Source organism: Sminthopsis crassicaudata, chromosome 3 (genome assembly GCF_048593235.1).
Source record: "Sminthopsis crassicaudata isolate SCR6 chromosome 3, ASM4859323v1, whole genome shotgun sequence".
NCBI lineage: Eukaryota > Metazoa > Chordata > Mammalia > Dasyuromorphia > Dasyuridae > Sminthopsis > Sminthopsis crassicaudata.
The window spans coordinates 477,357,038-477,380,967 of record NC_133619.1 but is presented as its reverse complement, the minus strand read 5'-3'; the positions used below and the strand labels follow the sequence as shown (position 1 = coordinate 477,380,967).

At 35.5% G+C, this 23,930-nt stretch overlaps 1 protein-coding gene across 7 annotated transcripts in view; it reads left to right on the top strand.

Annotated features, from left to right (window-relative positions):
- The window catches only part of MTUS2 (microtubule associated scaffold protein 2), a 763,366-nt gene that overhangs the window by 570,026 nt on the left and 169,410 nt on the right, over positions 1–23,930 (top strand). For all 7 annotated transcript variants that reach the window (XM_074303560.1, XM_074303559.1, XM_074303561.1 and 4 more), the window contains one exon: positions 4,705–4,916. In XM_074303560.1, the coding sequence (XP_074159661.1) occupies positions 4,705–4,916 (212 nt within the window). The remainder of the gene's footprint in view (positions 1–4,704; positions 4,917–23,930) is intronic.

Genomic DNA, 23,930 nt, shown 5'->3' with positions numbered 1-23,930 from the left:
TAAAAAGACGAAGACTAGAGTCAAAGAACCTGGGTTCAAACCCTCCTCCCCATTAACATAGAGCTTTTTTAGCCACTAAATAAACAAATAAGACTAGTTAATTAAATAAATGAATTGATGAGTATAGCCATCAAATATATGTCACTTAAGTCATCTATAAGATGAGGAAGTTGAACTAGAAGACCTCTGAGGTTATTTCAAGCTATGGAAATCTATGATCCTATGAAAGTGCTATGGAAATATAAATAATATTCATCATTTATTGTTATTATTCATAAATAAATGTGATATATAATAAGATAATAAATAAATGTTGTTATTAATACAAAAATTATTTAAATACTGTCAACATAATCCCTAAGGTTCCCTAAGAAATTCTCTCCTTGAAGATGTTAGCCAGAAGGAAATTCCAAGCAGTTAAAACTCTCAGAAGGCAATTGTATTTATGTGGTATCCACAGCCTGATATTTAGAATATAGAAGACCTTAAACTGTATTTTTCCATAGTCTTTACACAAGAAGAGAAATGTGAACCTTATATGCAAGTGTAAAAGTAAAGGGCTTTTCCCTTTTCCCACTCAGAGTAACATAATGACCCCTATCATCAAAGTGAATACCTAGTTAGCTAAGGAAACAGTGTATCCAAAGTCCATTTGAGCCATCCATTCCTACTAGATATTGTTCAGAACTATTTAAAAAGGGGAAATTGACTATTTTTGTTCTTCTATCCACTAAAATATAGTCATTTCAATGACTGAAAACACCCATTCTGTGCTTTTTAGCTTATTAAAATCTAGGGATAACAATATCTGCCAGTGATGTTAATTAAATGCTTTGAGCTCAAATCAGATTTTATTATTAGTAGTATTTTTTTTCCCTGAGGCTGGGGTTAAGTGACTTGCCCAGGGTCACACAGCTAGGAGGTGTTAAGTGTCTGAAATCAAATTTGAACTCGGGTCCTCCTGAATTCAGGGGTGGTGATCTATCCACTGCGCCACCTAGCTACCCCTATTTTCTTTATATTTTCTTTTTGTGCAGCTAGGTGGCTCAGGGGACAAAGCATTGCCTTGGAATCAGGAAGACTGAGTTCAAATCCAGCCTTAAAGTTTAATAGCTATGTGACCCTGGACATGTCACTTAACCATATTTACCTCAATAAAAGAAGCTGGAGGAGGAAATGGCAAGCTACTCCAGTATCTCTGCCCAAAAAAATAAATAAATAAATAAAAAGGGTCACAAAGAATTGGACACAACTGAAATCTTTCTCAATTATAAAATTGTATATTTTTTACATTTCAAAAATGATGTTTTCATTATCAGACTCTTAGGCAATTGGTACAAATTAATTACATTAATTAAAACACTTGAGTACTTTAAAAAGTACTATAGCAATAATAAAATGTCAAGTCCCAGTCATCAGAGAAAAAAATATTTCCTTGGAAATAAATGCCAACAACCAATACATTGCTGCCCCCTTGAACTAATCCCAAGGAATCAGTCTAACATCATGCCTTGGAGCTCCATGTACACAATAAAATGTTTACTCTCAAGTTGTTTTTTCCTACACTGATCAGCATCTCTGCAAGAATTAAAATGTAACAATTAACCTCAAAATTGGTTTGTATTCAACAAGTGATTTCTCTAGAATCTGACCTTCCTGGCTGCTATATAGACAGCAGGAATTCCCAACTCTGCTTTCCTGGTATTGTAATAATCTGTTGAGAAATCATTTCAGCCTCTTGCCTTTTGCTCAAGAAGAAAATCTCTGGTGAGCTTTTGTTTTTCTGTTAAAAGAAGAAGAGGAAGTATTTAATTAAAATCAGTATATAGTTATCATTAAATTCACAAGCAGAAGTGTGCTGGATCAATTCAATCATTGTTTTCTTTAAAGTGTGAGGCTACTTGTGTATTCTCCTCGGTAGCATACATTCCCTACTAAAGACATGGAGCTGTTTATTCTATTTGCTCAGTTAGACCCCCATCCCTACCTGACCGTCTTATGTCCTGAACACACATACATACAGGTGCCCATTGCAGAGAAAAGAACACCAGAAAGAGGGGGCAACTATTTGCCACAATATAGTTTATTATTCTGCTATTAGTGTCTGTGTTGTTTCATCTGGTGTCTCATTTACTGAGCTACAGAACAATATTTATCCTTTAAGGATGAGTTTTAAATTTAAGGCTCCATTCATTTAATCATTATCAATAAGAAACAGCTACTAACTACATGCTATGATGCAGGATACCCTGCAAGGAACTGAGCAAGAGGATAGATATATACATCAAAAATTATCGAGCAGTACAATGCAGCATCTGTCAGGTGGGAAAAATATGGCACAATCAGTGCTCAAGGAATTCATTGGGGGGGGGAATCCCTGTGGGTCCAGGTACATGGAAATCTGGGAAACCTTGGTGGGGGTAAGGATTAGAGCTCAGCCTTAAAGGAGAAATAGAATTTATATGAGTGGAAAAGAGAAGAGCATCCTAACACCATACTGTATAGATGCTTGATAGACAATTTCAATTTTGCTCTGGGTACCAAAAGGCATATTTTCAGAGAATCGAGATTTGGGTCCAAAAGAGAAAAGAAGTTAGTGTTTTGGGATACCCCAGAACAAAAGCAGCAGGTGTGAGGTTTGCCCACTGAAAGCCGTAGAGAAGGGGCTAGGTGACCACTTGTCAGAAATGTTGTAGAAGAGAATTTTTAGTAATAGGCTAGACTAGATGGTCCCCCAGTTCCTCTCTATGTTTGAAATTCTGTGATTCTGGGAGTTTAGGAAAAGTGAATTCCCCTGCATTGAAATAACTGATCTGAAGCTTTCACCTGCAGTATTAATATACAGGATGAATCATGGTTACGTTTCTCTAGCCTGCATATTCTCTGAAGGTAGTGGATAAGTGAGGACAAGAAAAGTGTGTATGGGTTTGTTGTTGTTTGTTAATTTGTTCTTTTTAAAATAAGATCTTTTCTTGAAATGCCAGATACTGTTTATGTTCTAGACATTACTATCAGGTACAGCCCTGCAAAATTTAATTTAAAAAGCATTTATGAAGTGCTATTGTGTATCCAACATGGTGCCAGATACAGGGACTAAAAGATAAAAGCAATACAGTACCCTGCCCTTAAAGAGCTTACCTCTCCTGGAAGGAAATTACATGTACACAGATAAATAAATGTCAGCTGTATATAAAATAGAAACAGTAATTTTGTGAGAAGAGTATGAGAACTGAGAAAATCAGGAAAGTTCTCTTATATCAGGGAATGATTGGGCTGAATCATGGAGGTGTAACTGGAGCTTCCAAGCATTAAAAAGGAAGGAAGGTATTTTAGGCATGGAGGTGAAGCCAGTGCAAAGAAGCAGAATTAATGGAATACTATGTACAGGAGAAATTAAGAAGCAGGTTGGCTGGTTAATAGAATACAGAGAGCATGTATTAATCAGGAAAGGCATGTTGGAACCAAATTGTGAAAAAAGTTTAAGTTCAAAAATAGAAGAATTTGGGAAGTAGCTGGGAACTCCACCCACATATAAATCATCACCTTCATATATTTACTGTGTGTGTCATTTTTCATTTAAAAATGAGAATTTTACATAAGTGGAAAGAGGATTGGTGATAGTAATTGTTTTAACAACTGACTCTAATCAGTAACATTCGCAATAAAAGAAGCAGGTATATATTCATTCATCCAGCAAGGATTTATTAAGTGCTTATTATATGCTAGCTGAGCACTTAGAATATAAGTACATGTACAGAAGCTGTGATTTGTAGTAAAATTGGATGATTCAGAAATATAATTTTCCTTAATTCAATAAGCACTCATGAAGCACCTATAACCCAAGCACCTAAGGCAGAACTTAGAATTAAAATGTTTGGAGAAAATAGAGAACTTGGACCATCCTGTACATTGAGAATTGGTAACTCGATTTCTGAAATCCTCCAAGGGCCTTTAGATGGCCAAAAAAAAAAAAGACATATTTGCATATCTGTAATTTTTGCTCAACAGAAGAAAGGATTGGAAGGGGCATAATTTAAAACAAAAATCCATTCCTGCCCTCAGGAAGATTATGATCTATTTTTGTTCCAGCATATACAGATGACAGAATCAAGATTGTTTCTTAGTTCAAATTCCACCTTTCCTCTGTCCCAAAGCAAAACTCTCCTAACCTTTTTAGGAAGTTCTCTAAATAGCCCTGGAAAAAATACAGATAAAGTATGGTGAATTAGTTCCTACATTCTTCTGCCCCAAAGATAAAGATATAGAAGTTTATGATGAGTAGAATACTTTGAATCACATTTTTAAATAAATCTTCAAAAATCATTCTTCTCTTCCCTCCAGTTAACTGAACCTAGACCATATTAGAGAAGAATACTCTTTAAATCCTAAAGAATTATTCAAATGTAGCAGCAACAACATTGCCATCATGATAGCATTTGCCCCCTTAATTATTGACAAATGCATCCCACATATCATTACATTTGATCCTCATGACAATGCTGAGATAGGTGATATTATCATCCCTATTTTTCATGTAAGAAAAAGCTGAGACAGTTTAAGTTAAAAAGTTAAGCTCTCAAGCATCCATGTCTGAGGCAAGATTTGAAAATGGATCCACCACATCTCCAAGCCAAGAACTCCCCACACTCCACCACCTACGTACCTTTGTGTGCCAAGACTTATTTCATGTATTTTTCTTTCTAGGATACCCAAAACAAAGGGCTGCCATTCCAAGAAACGGGTTTGCCACCAAACCAGATCTACAGGCTCGGGAGGCAGAAAGACAATTTGTTCAGCGACTGAAGGAAAGGTGTGAAGAACAAGCCAAGCAGCTCAGCTGCATTCAGGGAGAATTGAAAAGGGCCATTCGAGGCTTCGAGGTTTTTGCTGTATCTACTCAGCATTTCTTTGGGAAGGTGAGTCCTGTAGTCCAAAATTGGAACATATTCTTAGAGAGACTTGGGATGTTTTATCTTGTTTGGTTTATTTAAAGACTGAAACAACTTCTTGGGAGCCAAGTTATTCATTCTATTAGGGAAAAGTTAATAGGTGAGGAAGGTTCTCAATAACTGAGAATACATGAATGGCCAATAAGGTACAATTATATTACTGGGAAAGTTTAAAAGGAAGAACCTGCTATCACAATGTTAGGACAAAGTAGAAACATTTGTTCTCAGCATCACTGGTACTCAATTGAGTCTATCTGTTGCTGGGTATGGGTATGTGATATTTGGGTAGCTATCAACCTTAGAATTTAGCCACGATGAATTATTTTCAGGTAGTTTATAGACCATCTTGACTTTTCTGTATGTACATTATGGTATCAATTTTGTCATTTGTGGAGATTATGATAACTCCACTTTGGAAATTGATTGCATGACATGGGAAATATTATCAAAGGACCACCCAGCATATCAGAGAAGGCTGTGTTCTATAAGCCAGGTAGAATTGAAGCAGCTCAAAAGAAACACGAGGTGCCCAGATTTAGAGAGCCCACCCCAGGTGTTCATCTGAAGCATTTGTGCCCAACCTGTGCTTGTGTACTCTGAGCTAGTATTAGTCTGATCAGCTACAGTCAGACCCAATGTTGGCTCTACCATAATGATGCCATTTTGATCCTCTTCAAGAAGAGACAGTGACCAACCAACTAATAATGCCATAGGAAGTCTCTCCTAATAAGAAACTGAGCTAGCCAACTTCATGGCCTATTTAAATAAGCAAATGTTGATTATTTTAAATAGAAGTGTAATGTTAGATATCAATCACTTGGGTTCCATCCTTCACTAATAATGGCAATAATAATAATGGGCATTTATATAAGCAAAATGCTTTTCACACACAAGTTTATTTGAACTTCATAACAACCCTGTAAGGTAGATATCATTAACTATTGTGCAGGTTAGGAAACAAACTCAGGAATTTAAGCTACCTGCCTTTGGCCATATATTAGGCAAGATTCCAACCCAAATCTTCGTGATTCTAAGTCTAGCACTGATGGCTAGAACTCTTTACATAAATTTTTATAACACTTCCATCTCCTTAAATGCCAACCTTTTTTTTCCTTAAAAAAAAGTCCAAAAAGTATAACATTAAAAGAATAAATTCCCAGACATGTGGTAATAGATGGGGAAATCAGCATATATCAGTTCAGATTTGGCCTCAGACACATACTAGCTGTGTGATCCTGGCAAGTCACTTACTCCTGTTTGCCTCAGTTTCCTTATCTGTAAAATGAGATGGAGAAAGAAATTGCAAAAGACTCCCATATCTTTGCCAAGAAAACAACAAATGGAGGCACAAAGGGTTGGACATAAATTTAATACATGATTGAAATAAAATTGTTTCAACTTTCTTCTTTGCTAAAGCCTTTACCAGAAACAACAGCAATACTAACTAGCTTCATAAGAATTTAAGCTCAATTTTTTTGCCTTTGTGTATCCTATGAGCACAGCTTAGTGCCTTGTGCATGATAGTTGCTTAATAAATTTTTATTGAATGAATGAGTGAATGAATTTAACCTTTCTTTGTCCATCTCAGTAATACTGAAGTTAATGTGTATGTCATGGTAAGACATCCCCATTATTGATGAACAGACCTACTCACTTGGTGATTGACTAAATATCAGCTTCTGTGTAGAAAATGGATGTATTTGAAGTGTCAAAAGAGGCAGGATAGCAGAGTGGCTGGAGAGCAAACCATAGTCAGGATCTATGGCTGAAGAATATTTGACAGTAGGTGAGTTAAACCACTTCCAATGCCCGTAGGCAGCAGTCCAAAGCCGTAAGTTATAAACCAGCTATAGATCCACTTGAAGGGAGTTTTCCCTAGAGTCATCCCTAGACCACTATCACAATCAACAAAAGAATATATATACTTGTGATTAACCTTAGTAAAATATTAGTGCTTTCTTATAGAGAAAGTAGAAAATAGTCTTTCCTTTGTATGTATGTGTGGGATGTATATTTTATATTCTTGAGCAGAATAGACTCAAAAAAATTTTCTAGGTTTTTAAAAATAGGTCTGTGATTTAATTGGTAAAAAAAAAAAAAACTCCAAATAAATAAATTCTCTTGTTAATGCAAATCATCCAGATGAATTTGCTGGGCCTGGAATCAGGAAGACCTGAATTCAGATCTGGCTTCAGATACTTATTAGTTGTGTGATCCTGGGCAAGTCACTTAAACTAGTTTGACTCAGTTTCTTCATCTGTAAAAAATGAGCAGGAGAAGGAAGTGTCTATGCATTCTAATAGTTTTGCTAAGAAAACCCCCTAAAGGGTCACAAACTCCCAAAAATGGGGTCACAAAGAGCCTGACATGACTGCAAATGCAAATCAGAACCTGGTGTGCAATTTATATTCTTAGAGAGTTGCATGGACACTGAAAGATCAGCTACTTCTCCAGAGTTACATAGCCAGTATGTATCAAACAGGACTTAAACCTAGGTCTCCGTGACTTTGAGTAATGATTCTTTGTGTAAGTTGGTAGTGCAGTGAAAAGGTGCTAGGCTTGAAAAGTTGAGTTCAGATTCATTTTCATACTCTTAGTAGCTCTGTGATCCTGGACAAGTCACGTACCTGTTTACTTCAGTTTTCTCAAATAATACCTACTTCGCAGGATTGTTGTGAGGATCAAGTGAGATAATATTTGTACAGTGCCTGACATATAATAAGCATTTTGTTCATTACTGTGTAGTCATTTTTAATCATGTCTGAATCTTCATGACCCTATTTTGGGGTTTCCTTGGCAGAGATACTAGAATAGTTTGCAATTACTTTATCCAACTCCTTTTACAGATGAGAAAACTGAAGCATACGAAGTTATGATCTTGTCCAAGATCATAAGTACTTGAGGCTGGATTTGAACTCAGCACTGAGCTGCCCAATAAGTGCTATATAAAAACTTATTCCATGGGGCAGCTAGGTGGCACAGTGGATAGAGCACCAGCCTTGAAGTCAGGGGGACCCAAGTTTAAATCCAACCTCAGACACTTAACGCTTCCTAGCTGTGTGACCCTGGATAAGTCACTTAACCCCAATTGCCTCTACAAAAAAACAAAAATAAAATAAAATAAATGCTTATTCCCTTCCCTTTCCTCTGCATCACAAATAACTTAATAAGGAAAAGATAACCTTTCAGCAATACTTCAGCAGTAACATCTGTATTGTTCTGTCTGTGTCCATATAGGGATTTTTCATTCCTTTACACTATTCACAAAATCAGGGCTTAATCCAAAGGGACTCTTCTATCTGATAAACTGAAATTCGGACTCATTCAGCCCTCTTACACATCTCTGTAGAGTTCAGTTACATAGGGCATGGTGTGCTTAGAGTCACTGTGCATTCAGTCAGTTAATGTGCCATTTCCTCCATGCCACGTGCAGGTTCAATGGGCAAGAGTTTTATTTCTCTGCAGCCTTACATGGCTCTTAAATCACAGACAAAGCGTCCTGGCAGTTGATTTATCAGCCTTCCCATTAGGCTTCCCCATTTCCAGAATTGTACTCAGCGTGGCATTTTAGCAAGATGGATGATGGACATGGATTTTGTTTTCTTTTCACTCAATCAAGGCAAGCCCCTCCAGACAGGGCTCCTGAATGGTCTTGTCATTGAGTTTTTCAGACTGTTCCTTCTTTCCTTTTTTTCTGTGATCTGTTACTCTCTTAGTAGTGTCTCCTCTTGAGTTTTTCCACCCAGGTCCCTGCAAAAACAAGCAGGTAAGAACAGGAGTCTGCAGCTGGGTGAGAAGTGATCCACAGGAGACTTCCATAGACCTGCTGATATTTAAGGTGACGGAGAGAACTTCCAGATGATACCCTGATGGACCAGGAGGCAGTATGGAGCTTTGAGCAGGACATTGGAGAAAAGGAAGAGAAGTTTTCTTGAAAAATTAGGGAAGTGGTTAGGAATGATCCTGATGAAGTTGATTAGGGCACAGATATAGGTTTCATCCTCAGGTAATCATATCAGCTTCACACAAAAGGCAACTGCTTGATGGCCACAGGCGGCATTCCTAACATTAGCCAGCTGTCTTGTAAAGCACACCATTTATAATGTTAGGAGATTTGTTATCTTTGTGTATAAAAAACTCTACATTTTATGCCGAAGGAGGAAAATGATGATGCATTAAAATGTCAAGTGAAGCAATAGAAGATGTGGATAACGAGTTGTTTCATTTTAAAGCTAATATGATAATGAGTTCTCTAACCCAAATTCAAGTATCTGAAGGGCATGGACACCATATGGTGACCAACTGTTCTTTATCGTCTTCATCTCCATTTCCATCTTGGCTTAAGGAAAAACAAAATAAAAATAGATTATATCATGAAAGGTTTAGATTAGCAATAAAAATGAACCATATTGATAATGAGTGTTAAACAAGGAAATGGTTGCCATTCGTTGGTTGTGGAATCTTCTTAAGGTTATAGATTTAGAGCTGAAAGGGACTTTGAAAGCCTCATTTTACATAGAGGGAAACTGAGACCCAGTTGCTGACTTGCCCAAGATCATAGAGGTATGGCTGACTGGAAATTGAACTCTAGTCTTTCAATTCCAGACTCATTGCTATTGAATCCCTCTGTGCCTGAAATGATACAAAGAGATGCTGCCATTCATTCACTTTCCAAAAAACCTCATCCCTCTTTCCATTTTCCCTCTTTCTGTAGAGGATTCTGCAATTCTTCCACTTTCCAAAGTTTATAATCTCATCTCTTTTCTTTTTCTCAACCTGCATGTCCATTCAGTTGCCAAAACTGGACATTTCTAGCTTCCTAACAACCTTTGCAACTGTACTCTTTTCAAAACTCATACAACCACCACTTTGCTTTGGGTTTTCATTACATTTCACCTGGACTAATGCAATGGTTTCCTAATTGACCTTCATTATTTAAGCTTATCCTTATTCCAATTATTATTCCAATTCATTCTCCACACCAAAATGAGTGTGTCACTGCTAATAAACTGTAGTAGCTCCCTGTTACTTCTAGGATTAAAAAAAAATTCCTCTGTTTGGCTTTGAAATACTTCACATTTTCATTATTAATTGTTCCTCTTTCTATAGTCTACATCTAACCAAATTTCCCTTATTGCTTCTCATAGAACTTTGCCTGGAATGCCCTCCCTTCTCACCATAGAATCTCTTCCTTCTCTCCAAACTCATTTTTTTACTGATCCTCCCAATTGCTAGTGCCTCTCTCCCAAAACTACCCTGTACTTATTCTACAAATACTTATATATTCACTGTTGTCTTCCTTAATACAACCTTGAGAGCTTAGACAGTTTATTTTGTCATTGTCTCCCCATTCATTACCCACTATAGAGCTTCAGACAGAGTACTGAGTATGCACTTAATAACTAAATACTTGGCAATTGATTGTCACTAGGGTTTTTTTTTCCTGGTTTGATCATTTTATATTTAATCAACAGGCATTCATCTTCTTGGATAATGGAAATGTCATTTATATTTATCTTTGAAAGTTGGCTTCCTGTCACTAGTGTCTTTCTTACTGAAGTCTCCCTTACATCCATTTATCTCGGACATGTACTGATTTGTATTTGTTGTCTCACTTATTAGAATGTAAGCTTCTGGAGGGCAGGGAAGTTTTTTGCTTTTTCTTTGTATTGCCAGTGCTTAGCAAAGTACAATTTGCAAAGTAAACCCTTAAAATGTTTACGGATTGATTGAGAGTGAGCAGGTCCTACCATAATTAAATGAGGACATGAAATTCAGGTAATAATACCTGTCCTTCCCATTGCATAGGACTGTAGGGATATAATATATTAATGTAAATATGTTAAAGTCAATTAACAGATATTACATATTTACCATATAAGTCTTTTTTTTTTTACTATGACATGAATCCTAACCTCAGGAAGTTTACCTTTAGTTGTTTCTTTCTGTGAATCAGTTCTCTAGACTCCAGTTTGCTCAGCTGGCAAAGAGAAGGTCAGAATAGATGACCTCAACAGTCCCTTTCTGTCCCAAATAAATCATCCTATGACACCATATTTAGAGCCCTTTCCTTTTTATTATTCTGTCCCTTGCTACAATATGCTTTATTACTGTAGCTTGACTATCAAACTCATTCACTAGACTTATGGTGGTGGTGGTGATAATATTTAACATTTACATGGCACTTTAAGATTTCCATTGTATTCTACTATTTTATTTTATTTGAGCCTTACAAAACCTTGTGATATAGATTCTATTATTACATTATTCCCAATTTTATTGTTGTTTTGTCAATTCAGTCATGTCTACTCTTGTGACTCCATTTGAGGTTTTCTTGACAAAAATATTAGAGTAAGAATTCTTATTCCTCACTAACAAAATTATTATGTCATAGTATAAAATATTTGGCAATCTATGTGCCATGGAAAAGTCAGGAACTATATGAGCAAAACTACAAAACACTTTCCACACAAATAAAGTCAGATCTAAGCAACTGGAAAAATATCAAGTGCTCTTGGGTAGGTCGAGTGAATATAATAAAGATGACAATACTACCTAAACTAATCTATTTATTTAGTGCTATACCAATCAAACCCCCAAGAAACTATTTTACTGACCTAGGAAAAAATTCATCTGGAAGAACAAAAGGGCAAGAATTTCAAAGGAATTAATGAAGCGAAAAGCAAATGAAGGTGTCCTAGTTGTACCAGAGCTAAAATCATATTATAAAGCAGCAGTCATCAAAACCATTTGGTATTGGCTAAGAAATAGACTAGTTAATCAGTGGAATAGGTTAGGTTCACAAGACAAAATAGTCAATAATTATAGTAATCTAGTGTTTGACAAACCCAAAGATCCCAACTTTTGAGATAAGAACTCTAGAAAAATTACAAACTGGTATGGCAGAAAATAGGCATTGACCCACACTTAACACTGTATAACAAGATAAGGTCAAAATGGGTTCATGATCTAGACATAAAGTATGAGATTATAAATAAGTTAGAAGAACATAAGATAGTTTAACTCTCAGATTTGTGGAGGAGGAAGAAATTTGTGACCAAAAAAGAACTAGAGATCATTATTTATCACAAAATAGATAATTTTGATTATATTAAGTTAAAAAGTTTCTGTACAAACAAAACTAATACAGACAAGATTAGAAGGGAAGCAATAAACTGGGAAAACATTTTTACATCCGAAGGATATGAAAAAGGCCTCATTTCTAAAATACATAGAGAATTGACTCAAATTTATAATAGTTCAAGCCATTCTCCAATTAATAAATGGTCAAAGAATATGAACAGACAATTTTCAGATGAAGAAATTGAAACTATTTCTACTCACATGAAAAGGTGCTCCAAATCACTATTGATCAGAGAAATTCAAATTAAGACAACTCTGAGATACCACTACACACCTGTCAGATTGGATAAGATAACAGGAAAAGATAATGATGAATGTTGGAGGGGATATGGAAAAACTGGGACACTTATGCATTGTTGGTGGAATTGTGAACAGATCCAGCCATTCTGGAGAGCAGTTTGGAACTATGTTCAAAAAGTTATCAAACTGTGCATACCCTTTGACCCAGCAGTGTTACTACTGGGCTTATATCCCAAAGAGATCTTAAAGGAGGGAAAGGGACCTGTATGTGCAAGATTGTTTGTGGCAGCCCTCTTTGTAGTGGCCAGAAACTGGAAAATGAATGGATGCCCATCAATTGTAGATTGGCTGAATAAATTGTGCTGTCTGAATGTTATAGAATATTATAGAATATTAATGACCAGCAGGATGAATACAGAGAGGCCTGGAGAGACTTACATGAACTGATACTGAGTGAAATGAGCAGAACCAGGAGATCATTATGCACTGCAACAAGACTATACGACATCAATTCTGATGGATGTGGCTCTCTTCAACAATGTGTAAAGAACAACTTCAAACCAGTTCCATTTGTTCAGTGATGAAGAGAACCATCTACACCCAGAAAGAGAACTGTGGGAACAGAGTTTGGATCCCAACATAGCATTCTCACTCTTTCTGTTATTTGTTTGCATTTTAATTTTCTTTCTCAGTTTTTCTTATTCTTCCTTCTTGATCTGATTTTTCTTGTGCGGCAAGATAACTGTATAAATATGTACACATAGATTGGACTTAACATGTATTTTAACATATTTAACATGTATTGGACTACCTGCTAGCTAAGGGAGGGGGTGGGGGAAAGGAGGGGAAAATTTGGAACAAAAGGTTTTGCAAGGGTCAGTGTTGAAAAAATTACCCATGCATATGTTTTGTAAATAAAAAGCTTGAGGAAACTGAGGCTGAGAGGTTAAATGAAGACTTGACAAAGAATACAGTCTCTGTCTTCCAAAGGACTTAAATGGTAACCTCTTTGGAATAAGTCAATGTATTCTTCAAGGTGACTACTTTGAAGAAAGCAATGCACACTTGGATGTATAAGTTCTAACATATGCATTAAATCAGTATTTTTACTAAAAACACAGCTTGAGAAGTGAATAATATTCCACAGTACAAGTAGCTGTCATATAGAGCTAGACTTATCTTTGCCACTGTGATTTTGTCATGTTGGCAAAATCCTGGACTCTATCTCGTCCAATGTAGACAATTAAGGCAAGAAATTTTAGAAAAAAATAGGTACATGCGCTACAAAACTGTCATGAAAGACACCATATTGTCTTAGACTGGATAGAAGTATTGGATTGAGATCCCTCACAACAAGAGGAATTATTTCCTAGAAATTCTTCTTCTGCCTGACACCCTACAATTTTTAAGTTATGTGAATTCCTGCCAACTTCCCAGACTGAAGTGTGGGAAGACTGGAAACTGTTTAATCTCAGTCTAAAGATCACATTTTTGAAATTCTTTATATATGTAATCTGAAAGTTGGTGTTTAAGTCAAGAACCCCCAACTAGAATTCATGTTGGGGTCTTATATAGTTAATAGAATCATTATGATGTTTTACACATTTTAGCAAAAGAGGCAATGCCAGCCAAACTTGAATCCAGAAAGATCTGGATTCACATCCCAACTCTGGAATATTTTGGCTGTCTGGCCTCTGGGAAAGTTATTTCACTTCACATTGCTCTAGACAACTTTCCAAGATGATTATATTACAGAGAACAGACTGACCTGAATTGATATGAGGGAATTTCTTCATTTAGAGTTTATAAAAATGACACAACCAGGCCCTATCTCTTTCCCAAAAGTTTCTGTGGGAGATACACTTGAGAATAGAAATTATATAGAATGTAGGAAGAATAGAAATAGAAAATTATATATATATTTTTTTCCATGCCTGAAATGTTCCCCCTTTTCCCTTCTGCTTCAAAATCCTTGGATTCTTTCACGTTTACTCAAGTCCTGCCTTCTACAAAGATCTTTTTGGGGCCCTTCAGTAGCTAATGCTTTCATCTCTGAGAGTGCTTTCTATCTACTTTGTTTTTGTCTCAAGATCCAGGGGGGTTCTAGAGATAACTAAAACTAGCTCTCAAAAGCCATTGTTAAATTTTTAGTATGAATATTCATGTTCTGATTTGCGTGATCTGATGTTTTGTTAATTATGTAGACTTAAGAAAATGATGGAGAAAATATTAATAATGAAAATTAAATCCAAAAGTGTGTCATGTGTATTTTTTATGTTAAACATGGTAGAAATATATGTTAAATCCAATATATGTTTACATGGTTATATAATTATCGTGCCACACAAGAAAAAAAGAGAAGCAAAATAAAATGTAAGCAAACAATAAGAGAAGGAGTGAAAATGCTATGTTATGATCCACACTCTGTTCCCATGGTTCTCTCTCTGGGTGTAGATGGCTCTCTTCATCACTGAACAAGTAGAATTGGTTTGAATCATCTCATTGTTGAAGAGAGCCAAGTACATCAGAGCTGATCATCATATAGTCTTGTTGTTGCCATGTACAATGATCTCTTGGTTCTACTCACTTCACTTAGCCAACAGTTCATCTAAGTCTTTCCAGGCTTTTCTGAACTAATCCTGCTAATCATTTCTTACAGAGCAATAATATTCCATAACATTCATATACCATAATTTATTCAGCCAATCTCCACCTGAAGGGCATCCTCTCAGTTTACAGTTTCTTGTGACTACAAAAAGGGCTGACCATATGTATATTTTTTTTAAAGAGCTAGTTGTTAAACATTTATAAGCACAGCTCTGCATGTATGTAGTCATTTTCACATTCCATTTATTAAAATTGAAGCCCCTTAAAGGCAGGGACCATGTTTTTTTTCTCTTTCTATCCACAGCACTAAGTATGCTGCTTGGTATATAGTTAATATTTAATAATTGCTTGTTGACTCTACATATTAAACATATACATTTGCATCCGTAGTAGCTAAATATATATTTTCATGAGGGAAATACCTGAAATTCTCTCCACTAATGAAGATCAATAACTAGTCTATAACTTAATATTTTTTTACTTGCAAAGCAATTGGGATTAAGTGCCCAAGGTCACACAAACTAGTCTATATTGTGGGCAAATTTTAATCTCACATTTTTCTGACTCCAAGACTAGCCCTCCATCTACTGTTTCTCATTATCTTATATGATATGATTCACAGGATTGATTATAAAATACATGTTATTACAATAGCTAATACTTATGTAATAATTTACAGCAATATATAGCATTTTAAGATTTGTAATATATGTTTTAGGTATCTCATTTGATCCCCAGAACAATCCTTGGAGTTAGATGTTATTATTATCATTTTACAACATAGGAAACTGAGGCAATAGAGATTAAATGACTTGCCAGGTGTCAAACATTTAGTGTCTGAAATGGTCTTTTCACATGTTCTTGATTCCACATCAAACCACCTACTTGCCCAAGTATGTTTTAATTATAATATTTGGCTTTTGTTGATAAGCCTATACAGATGGCAGTGGGGATACATTGGAAAGACAGCAGAAATATATAAAAGAGAAGAATCAAGAATATGATATACACAATGACTACCACAATGTAAACAAACAGAGCAACCATGCTACAGATCATTAAGACCTAAATATTGCAACATCACAAAGAACAGACATGAGTTCAAAGAAGAAATGTAAGAAGATATACTTATTCCACTTCCTTGAAGAGGTGGGATCTTTGTAGGTATGGAACATTGCATATATTTTCAGATTTTTTTTCTAATGTGTTGATCAGTGTTGCTGATTTTTTTCTCCCTTTTTAATTATTTATTATATGGGATGACTCTTAAGCAAAGAAAAAGGGACTCAAACTGGGAGAAATTTTAGTGATGTTAAAGCAAAAGATATCAATAAAAATGAGTAAAGCCTGGGAGAAAAAAAGTAGGCTAAAGGCTAGATAAAAACTGTTATTTTTCCATCCTGTGAATCTCCATTTCTCGACATAGAACTGCCATGAAATTTGTCAGTTGTGATACAACACTTCAGCCAGAATTAGGAAAGAATTTTGAGATGTCACTTTAAAGTGCCAACACCAGGCGGGCATGCTAGTTCCCAGCTGGTCTGGCCCCTGGGCATTTCACAGACAGGCAGACCACAGACCAGCAGATCTGTTGTGAGCTACAATTGCTGCACTCTGGTATGGTACATTAATGAGTGTGATTCCCAGGGACTCTCACTTCTGCTGGTTAAAGTCGAATTTTTCATCATGGTCTTGCTGGCTTGTCCTGGGGAACCCACAGGTGCTTGCTGACCTATTCTTGAGCATCCTCTAGTGGCTGGAAGGCATATGACGACCATCGCTTCAGTGTTATCCAGATAACTGTGACTTTTGCAGAATAGACATGATTTTGGAGAAGTTGCCAGATTAACTTTTGGAATATCAAATTCAACTGCATTTCATTGTAATTAAGAGAAGATGTGGTTTGTATTGGAATGAAAAGCTTTGAAATTGGAAACAGAAGACTTGAGTCAATGAGTCAACTAGTGTTTATCAAGTACATATTGTGTATCAACCCACTCCTTCATGGAAATGGAAGGTCCTTAGGGATTGCATATTGCACATGTTTGGGGACTTTTCAATGTATTGATCAGTTGCTCTGAGTTTTTTCCCTTTTTTGGTCCTTAAAAATGCTATTTGTTATATGGAAGGGCTCTCTTTGGGAAGAGAAGGGAGAGGGGAATGGATATTGGAGAATAACTATAGTGATATAAAAAAACAAGCAATTTTTAAAAATAAAAATAAAGAATGATTATAGGAAGGAGACAAGCTAATATGAGTAATAAAAGTCAAGAAAATATTTACTGAGATATTTATAATAGCAATGTGCATTAGCAGGAAAATGACTGAAATAAAAACCAAGGATTCTAACTGTGCAGGGCAACTAACTTTCAGAGTCACTTAATGTCTCTGCATTCCCTTATTAAAGTGAGGGTATTGATGTGTAAGGAGATCTGTATAAAGGTTAATGGATTTTTATGAAGTGGGATGTAAAAACAATTTAACCAAATTTGAGGGGTTAGAAAAGGATGTGAAAACCAAATTATTTTTAAAAAAAAGAAAGAAAAGAAAAGAAAAAGGGGAACTTGTGAGAACTGGATGGACATTTGTTTTTTACAGTTATGAGAATTAAATTGGAGAAATGAACCCAAATTATAAAACTGAAACCCACAAGGACATCAAGGAATAATCAACGGTAGAGGTTTATCTTCCCTTAAAAGAATGTAAGCTCCTTGAGGGGAGGGACTGACTTTTGTAAAGAGATTTGAAAAGAATCTTAGTCCCTAGCCCTCCACTGTTATCTTCTCCCTCCTAGAATGTAAGCTCCTCCGGGAACAGGGACTGGCTATGTAATGAGGGGTGGAGAACCATGTCCTCTAACTTCTGTAACATCCAATTAATGGGAAATCAGGGAGAGACTTGTGCTTCTATATGGGAAATAAAATGCTGTCTTTGGAGCTTAAAGGTATGTCTCCTTGCCTAGGCACCCATTTTTGCAAGAATGTAAAATAAATCTTTCATGCATTAAAACAATGAGAGTATTGAATTAGAAAGTGATGTCAGAGTCCATTCAGTTCTGAGATTCTGAAATTCTAAATGAAAGGCACTATGTTGGACGACGGAAGGACTTCACAGAGAGGGATGAAGGATAATTAGGATTAGAATTTAAAGAAGGAAGCAGAGAGAGGGGAGGTTGGTATTTGGGGCAGAAGGAATGGTATTCATGTCAATTCCATAAGAGTTTATTAAGCACCTACTATGTGCTGGACATTGTATAGGTTCAGGGATAGAATAACAGTTTGCAATACCTAATTTGAAAGAGCTTACATTCTACTGGGGGAAGCATTGTCTATACAGGTAAGAGATAGACACCAATATTTATAAAGTATATTTCAGGGAGGAGATAAGAACTTTAAGAACTGGGGTCATTTGGAAAGACTTTGTGTAGGTCAATCAGTCATGAAACATGTATTAAGTGCCAACTATGTGCCAGGAACTGGAAATTCAAAGATAGTCCTGGATCAATATAATAGAGAATAAAACATGAAAATGATCATCTCCATATAAATGTTATACAGTATAAACTAAAAATAATCAACAGAGGAAAGGTACTATATTTCACTTTCTTCCCCCAGGTACAGCTCAGTATTGATTTAGTCAATCAATGTTTGGTGAGTTTTTTGATAACATGCATATATATGTACTCGCATATCCTTGTACTGTCTCAAAAAATTGTTAGGAAAAGGACTGTCCTAAAAGGATTTTTAATCGTATTTCATCATATGTTTTTTATTTGAAGTAGTCCAATGGATTGGATAGAACTCTGTCCTCAGAGCACAGAAGGCTTGTTTTCAGCTTTGCCCTTGTGTGACCCTGGACATAGGATCATTACTAAGTGGCCAGACAAATCATTGAACTCCTTACCGCCCCCAGCAACTTTCTAAGACTTCGGTAGAATGAGTTAATTCACTGGTGAATTAGTTCCTTTTACTAGAGAAGTCATAGTTATGAACAAAAACAACAACAAAAACTACCCCCCACCACAAAAGCAAAATGACAGGCACAGATTAGGAGCACAGCATTTAGCACAAAAGTTGGTACACAGTAGGCATTTAATAAATGCTTACTGAACTGACTAATCATAAATATTCCACTTTGAAAGAGTGAATATTTATGACTGAAAAGGAAAATAATTTTATAATTACAATAAGTTAAAAATAAAATGTAAGGAAATATGGAATCAGCCCTTCTTTACCTGTTTGATAACATCAGATCTTCAAGGCTGTCTGATGCTTTGTTGGATCAGGGAATCACAATGGTAGAAATATGCTAATATAGGAAGCATTTCCTATGAGTCATGAACTAAGCCCTTCCCTCTAATCTTCAGAAGAAAGAGAAGCCATCACTTTTTATTAGTGAACAAAGGTGTTTCAGAACTCTGCACTAAACAAAATTCACCAAATAATGGTTGTATCCATTTCATTCTTTATAAGATGCTTTCATCAATAATAAAAATGGCCATTTAAAAGGAATAATGATTTCCCCCCACAGTTTCTTTAAATAGCATTCAGGAAAGATTAATCTTCCTATGGTCACTTAGCCTGGAGTAATTAAAGGATTTTTTTTACATCTTGTGAGCCCATAGGTCAAAATTTCTGACAGTATTATTGGATAATGTTGAAGACTATTACTAAGAAGAACTCAAAATGAATTAAAGTTATAAATTTTATGTTATGAAAGGTTTAGATTAATCATTGTTCTGGAAGCGTGTCCTGTGGTCCAAAAGTGAAATTATCTTATAGAATGTTAGATCTCTGGATCTTAGCCAGAGGATTTCTAGGCAGAATATCTGAATTATCATAATATTCTTGTTACTGAGATGTAAGATCATGTGATGCAACTTGTTAAAATAACAATCTTTATAATTGTATTATTTTTATTTGACTTTGGTCATGTGTAGCTATTCTTTCAATTTACATTGTTGAGATTACTGTGTACATTATTTGGTGTGCCTTCAGAAAGAAGTCTCTTAGTTATCACTATTTGAAAGAGATTAAAAATTAATTGTGAACTAAATAGTCTAATTCTAAGAGAGAGGTGATGGATAATTTCATTAAAGAAAATGACAGCAACAAGACAACATATCCGAATTTATGGGCAGCAGCCAAAGTAACATTTAGGTAGTATTTAGAACATCATTTGAACATCATTTCTCATCGTGATGCCTTGAATGTAGGTGTTCAGTAAATGTCTGGGGCATCTAGGTAGTTTAATGATTAGAATGCTAGGCTTGGAGTCAGAAAGACTTATCTGGTTCAAATCTGGTTTTAGACACTTACTAGTGTGATTTTGGGCAAGATATTAACTCTGATTGCCTCAGTTTGTTCATCTATAAAATGGGAAGTAAATGGTTAGTATCTTTGCCAAAAAAAAATCCCAAGTGGGGTCACAAAGAGTTGGACATGACTGAAAATGACTGGACTTAACTAGGTGAATTAGTTTAACATCAAAAGAGCTTTGGTACGTTGCCTTCAATTTTACCTAGTTCAGTCCAGTCATTATTAGTCATTTTTTTAAAAATTGAATTTTATTCTTTTCAGTTCTATATTATTTTCCTTCCTCACCTATTCAGAAATAAGAAAAAGAAAACTTGTTATGAATATGCTTAGTCAAGCAAAATAAATTTTTTACATTAGTCAGTGCAGGAACTGGCAATTGTTTTTTGATGCCTAAGTATAGAATTATTAAATGTCTATTTCTCAGATTCTGTCACTAAATGTATTAGTTATCTCTTTTAATATTGTGTCATGTGCATATTGGATAAGTATTCTTTTAATATCTTTGTCCTTTTTCCTGTAAAAATCAAGTGCATTAACAAAACCTTTTTTGTCAGATTCAGGTTATAACTACAGAATGAACCATGGCTAGAGAACAGTTCATATGAAACAACTTTGAATTACTAACACCCTTTTCAATATGAATTCCAATTTCAATATAAATTCAAGAACTTCAGTTTTCAATTTCATCAATCTGGTGAACTTCTAATATGGACACTGCTGTCTAAGAATTTTATAATATTGACATTTCTGCTTCTCCATCATCCTCCATCTACACACATACATACACTAGATTTGCTTAGTGTCATCTTAGTTCATCAATTATCTACTGCCAGGTTTGATGTGTGTGTGTGTGTAATGTAATCATGGTGACACTCCATTCTCTTTTTAATCACAGATACTTTAGATGGTCTTTTGATCAACAAAAGAACTTTTTAAAGGGCATGAGACTATTGAGAGAACATAGAGAAAATATAGTCCATGTTCTTGCTTTGCTCAGTTACTGATTTGTGCTAGTATATTTCAGATTCATTCAAGGTGTTTCTAATTCAGAATCTGTAATAATTCTGCCAGGGCAGTGAGGTGATGGAGTGACACACCTGGAGTCATGAAGACTCATTTGTATGAGTTCAAATCCAAACTCAGGTTGGATGTAGCTGTATGATCCTGGGCAAGACTTTTAATCCTATGTACCTCAGCTTCCTTATCTGTGAAATGAACTGGAGAAGGAAATGGAAAACCACTCTAGTATCTCTACCAAGAAAGTCCCAAATGGGGTCACAAAGATCAAGAGATAGTTGAAATGACAGTAGTACCAGCCACTTTTTAAACTAAGTAGTCAAATTAGTAGAAAATATATTTATTCTAGGAGTCAGAAGGACCAAGTTCAGGTTGCCACTCTGCCATTTACTGTCACCTATGGCAAACTTCATAACTTCTCTGAGCTTCTGTTGCCTTAACTGTGAAGTGGGGATAATAAGAATTCACATGCTTTGAAAAAGGCAAGAAAGAGATTGAAACAGAAAATCTTTTTTATATTCTGTTCTAGTTCTAAGATTTAGGAGTGTATAATTTCTCGTGGAATCCAAATCAATATTGGATTGTTTTAATTTTAAATATTTGAAAATCCCATATGAGCAATCCTTAGGACTCTCTTGAGTGACCTAGAGATCTATATCAAGTAGTTGTGTTATATCCCATATCTGTATATAATACATGACAGCTGTAGATTTTCAAGTGATATAAGAAAATCATGTCTATGAAATATGAACTAGATGATTTATAAGCATCACAGAATAGTGGGTAGAAAATTAGTCTTAGAAACAGGAAGATCTGAATGCAAATCCTGTTTCCAACATCTACTAGCTGAGTAACACTGGACACATCATTAACTCCCCAAGATTATAGGGGAGGTACAGGTAGATGCCAAACTGCTTTGGTAGAGGAAATTTCCCAGGAATGCACAGGTAAAACAATTAGCTCTCTGTACGATATACATTTAAGTTTGATCTGCAATAATCTCCATCACTTTCGTAAACCTAGACAATCAACAAAATGGTAAATCAAGACCTGATATGAAGTATTTGCTGGTTTCCAAATGCTCACACTAAAAATTAACAACCAGTTCCCCCAAGCCACCACTTTTTTGTTTTGTTTTATTTTTGTTATTTCAGTGGAGATCGACAGTTACTTCAGATGGGAGTAAAGATCTTCCACTTTTCCAGAACACTCCATTAAATTGAAGGTTGCCTTTTAAATTAGATACAACTTTTAAAATATTTGATTTTCACAAAAAAAAAAAAAACTTTTACCTAATGGTACAAATAGTGAATACAAGCTGGCTTCCAAGTTTCTGCCATTTCACCTCCACTAACCAGCTGGATAACCTTGGATAAGACATATTGTTTTCTGAGGGTTTTTCCCCTTGTTAAGTAAGCATTTGGATTTAAGACGATATAAAGTCTCTATTAGCTCTTCCATTTTTGTGAGATTCTAGACATAGTCCTGACTAAGGAGAGCATAAATAAATACTCTTATTCTTACAAATTCTTACAAATCCAATCAGTGATTTTTAGTTTATATTTCAAAATCTACTTTATTCCTAGGAATCTGTTTTGGTATTTACATCTCTAAGCCAACTAATTCCATCTTAGTTAACTGCAAAGTTTCTTGCTTCCTTTTAACTGAACTCCCTGGCAATCCATCCAGGAGATGATCTTTTGTAGGGAATGGCAATACTGACATCTACAGGCCACTGGTTAGAAGTGAAATCTTATCCACAAAGCCCTGAAAGACTTCCTTCCCAAGGAGCTCTCTTATTATATTTGTCTAAACTAAAGCTTGTTTTAGGAGGGTCCAGGTTTCTCTCTTCCCATATCTTAAGTGAAAGAAAGAATAGGAACAGAGGATGGAAATTCCAGTGTATGGATTTGCCCTAATATAAGAAACAATTTATTCTGTACAAAAATGGAATGGGAAAGAAAACAAATTCCTTCCCCATCAGTGGAGGTTTTCAACAAAAGCTGGACAATCTCTTGCCTTGCTATGGAAATAGGGTGGAAAGGGCATTCTAGCTGTAGCTGGGAATTGTACCAGATGACTGATCTCAATTTTTCCAATCCTAAAATTCTAAAGACAATGGATTTCTTTCTGTTAAAGCCAGACCCTCCACCCCTGAAACCGAAGCTTTGTCCCACAAATTAAATTGAAGCAAGACCTGGAACTGAAAACACTCAAGCTGTTTTCCTTTCTCATTTTATTCCTGACAGTCACATTCCAGAAACAGCAAGAATAAGATTTATGTGACCTACTATAACTGGTGTGTTGTGAGATAATTCACAGAAGCAATTATGTATGGTACAAACGAAGCAGTCAAAACAAGCTATACCTGAAAATAGCATCCCCAGGGAAATGATGGTCTCCATCCCCCACTGCCTTGTCAGAAGCACAGAGAGAAGCCATTAGGTTCAGAATGATGGAACAATATTGGCTGCTACATATTAATTTTTAGAAAAACAAGACTCATCACCAAATGTCTTAAATTCATTAAAATGATAGGCCCTAATAGGATTTTCCTAGTTTTTCTCTGAGGTGATTCTAAAGTTTTTCCTAAGTTCAAATTGCGTCTGAAATAAGAATTCTACATGAATTTATATGAGCATATCCCAAGACCCAA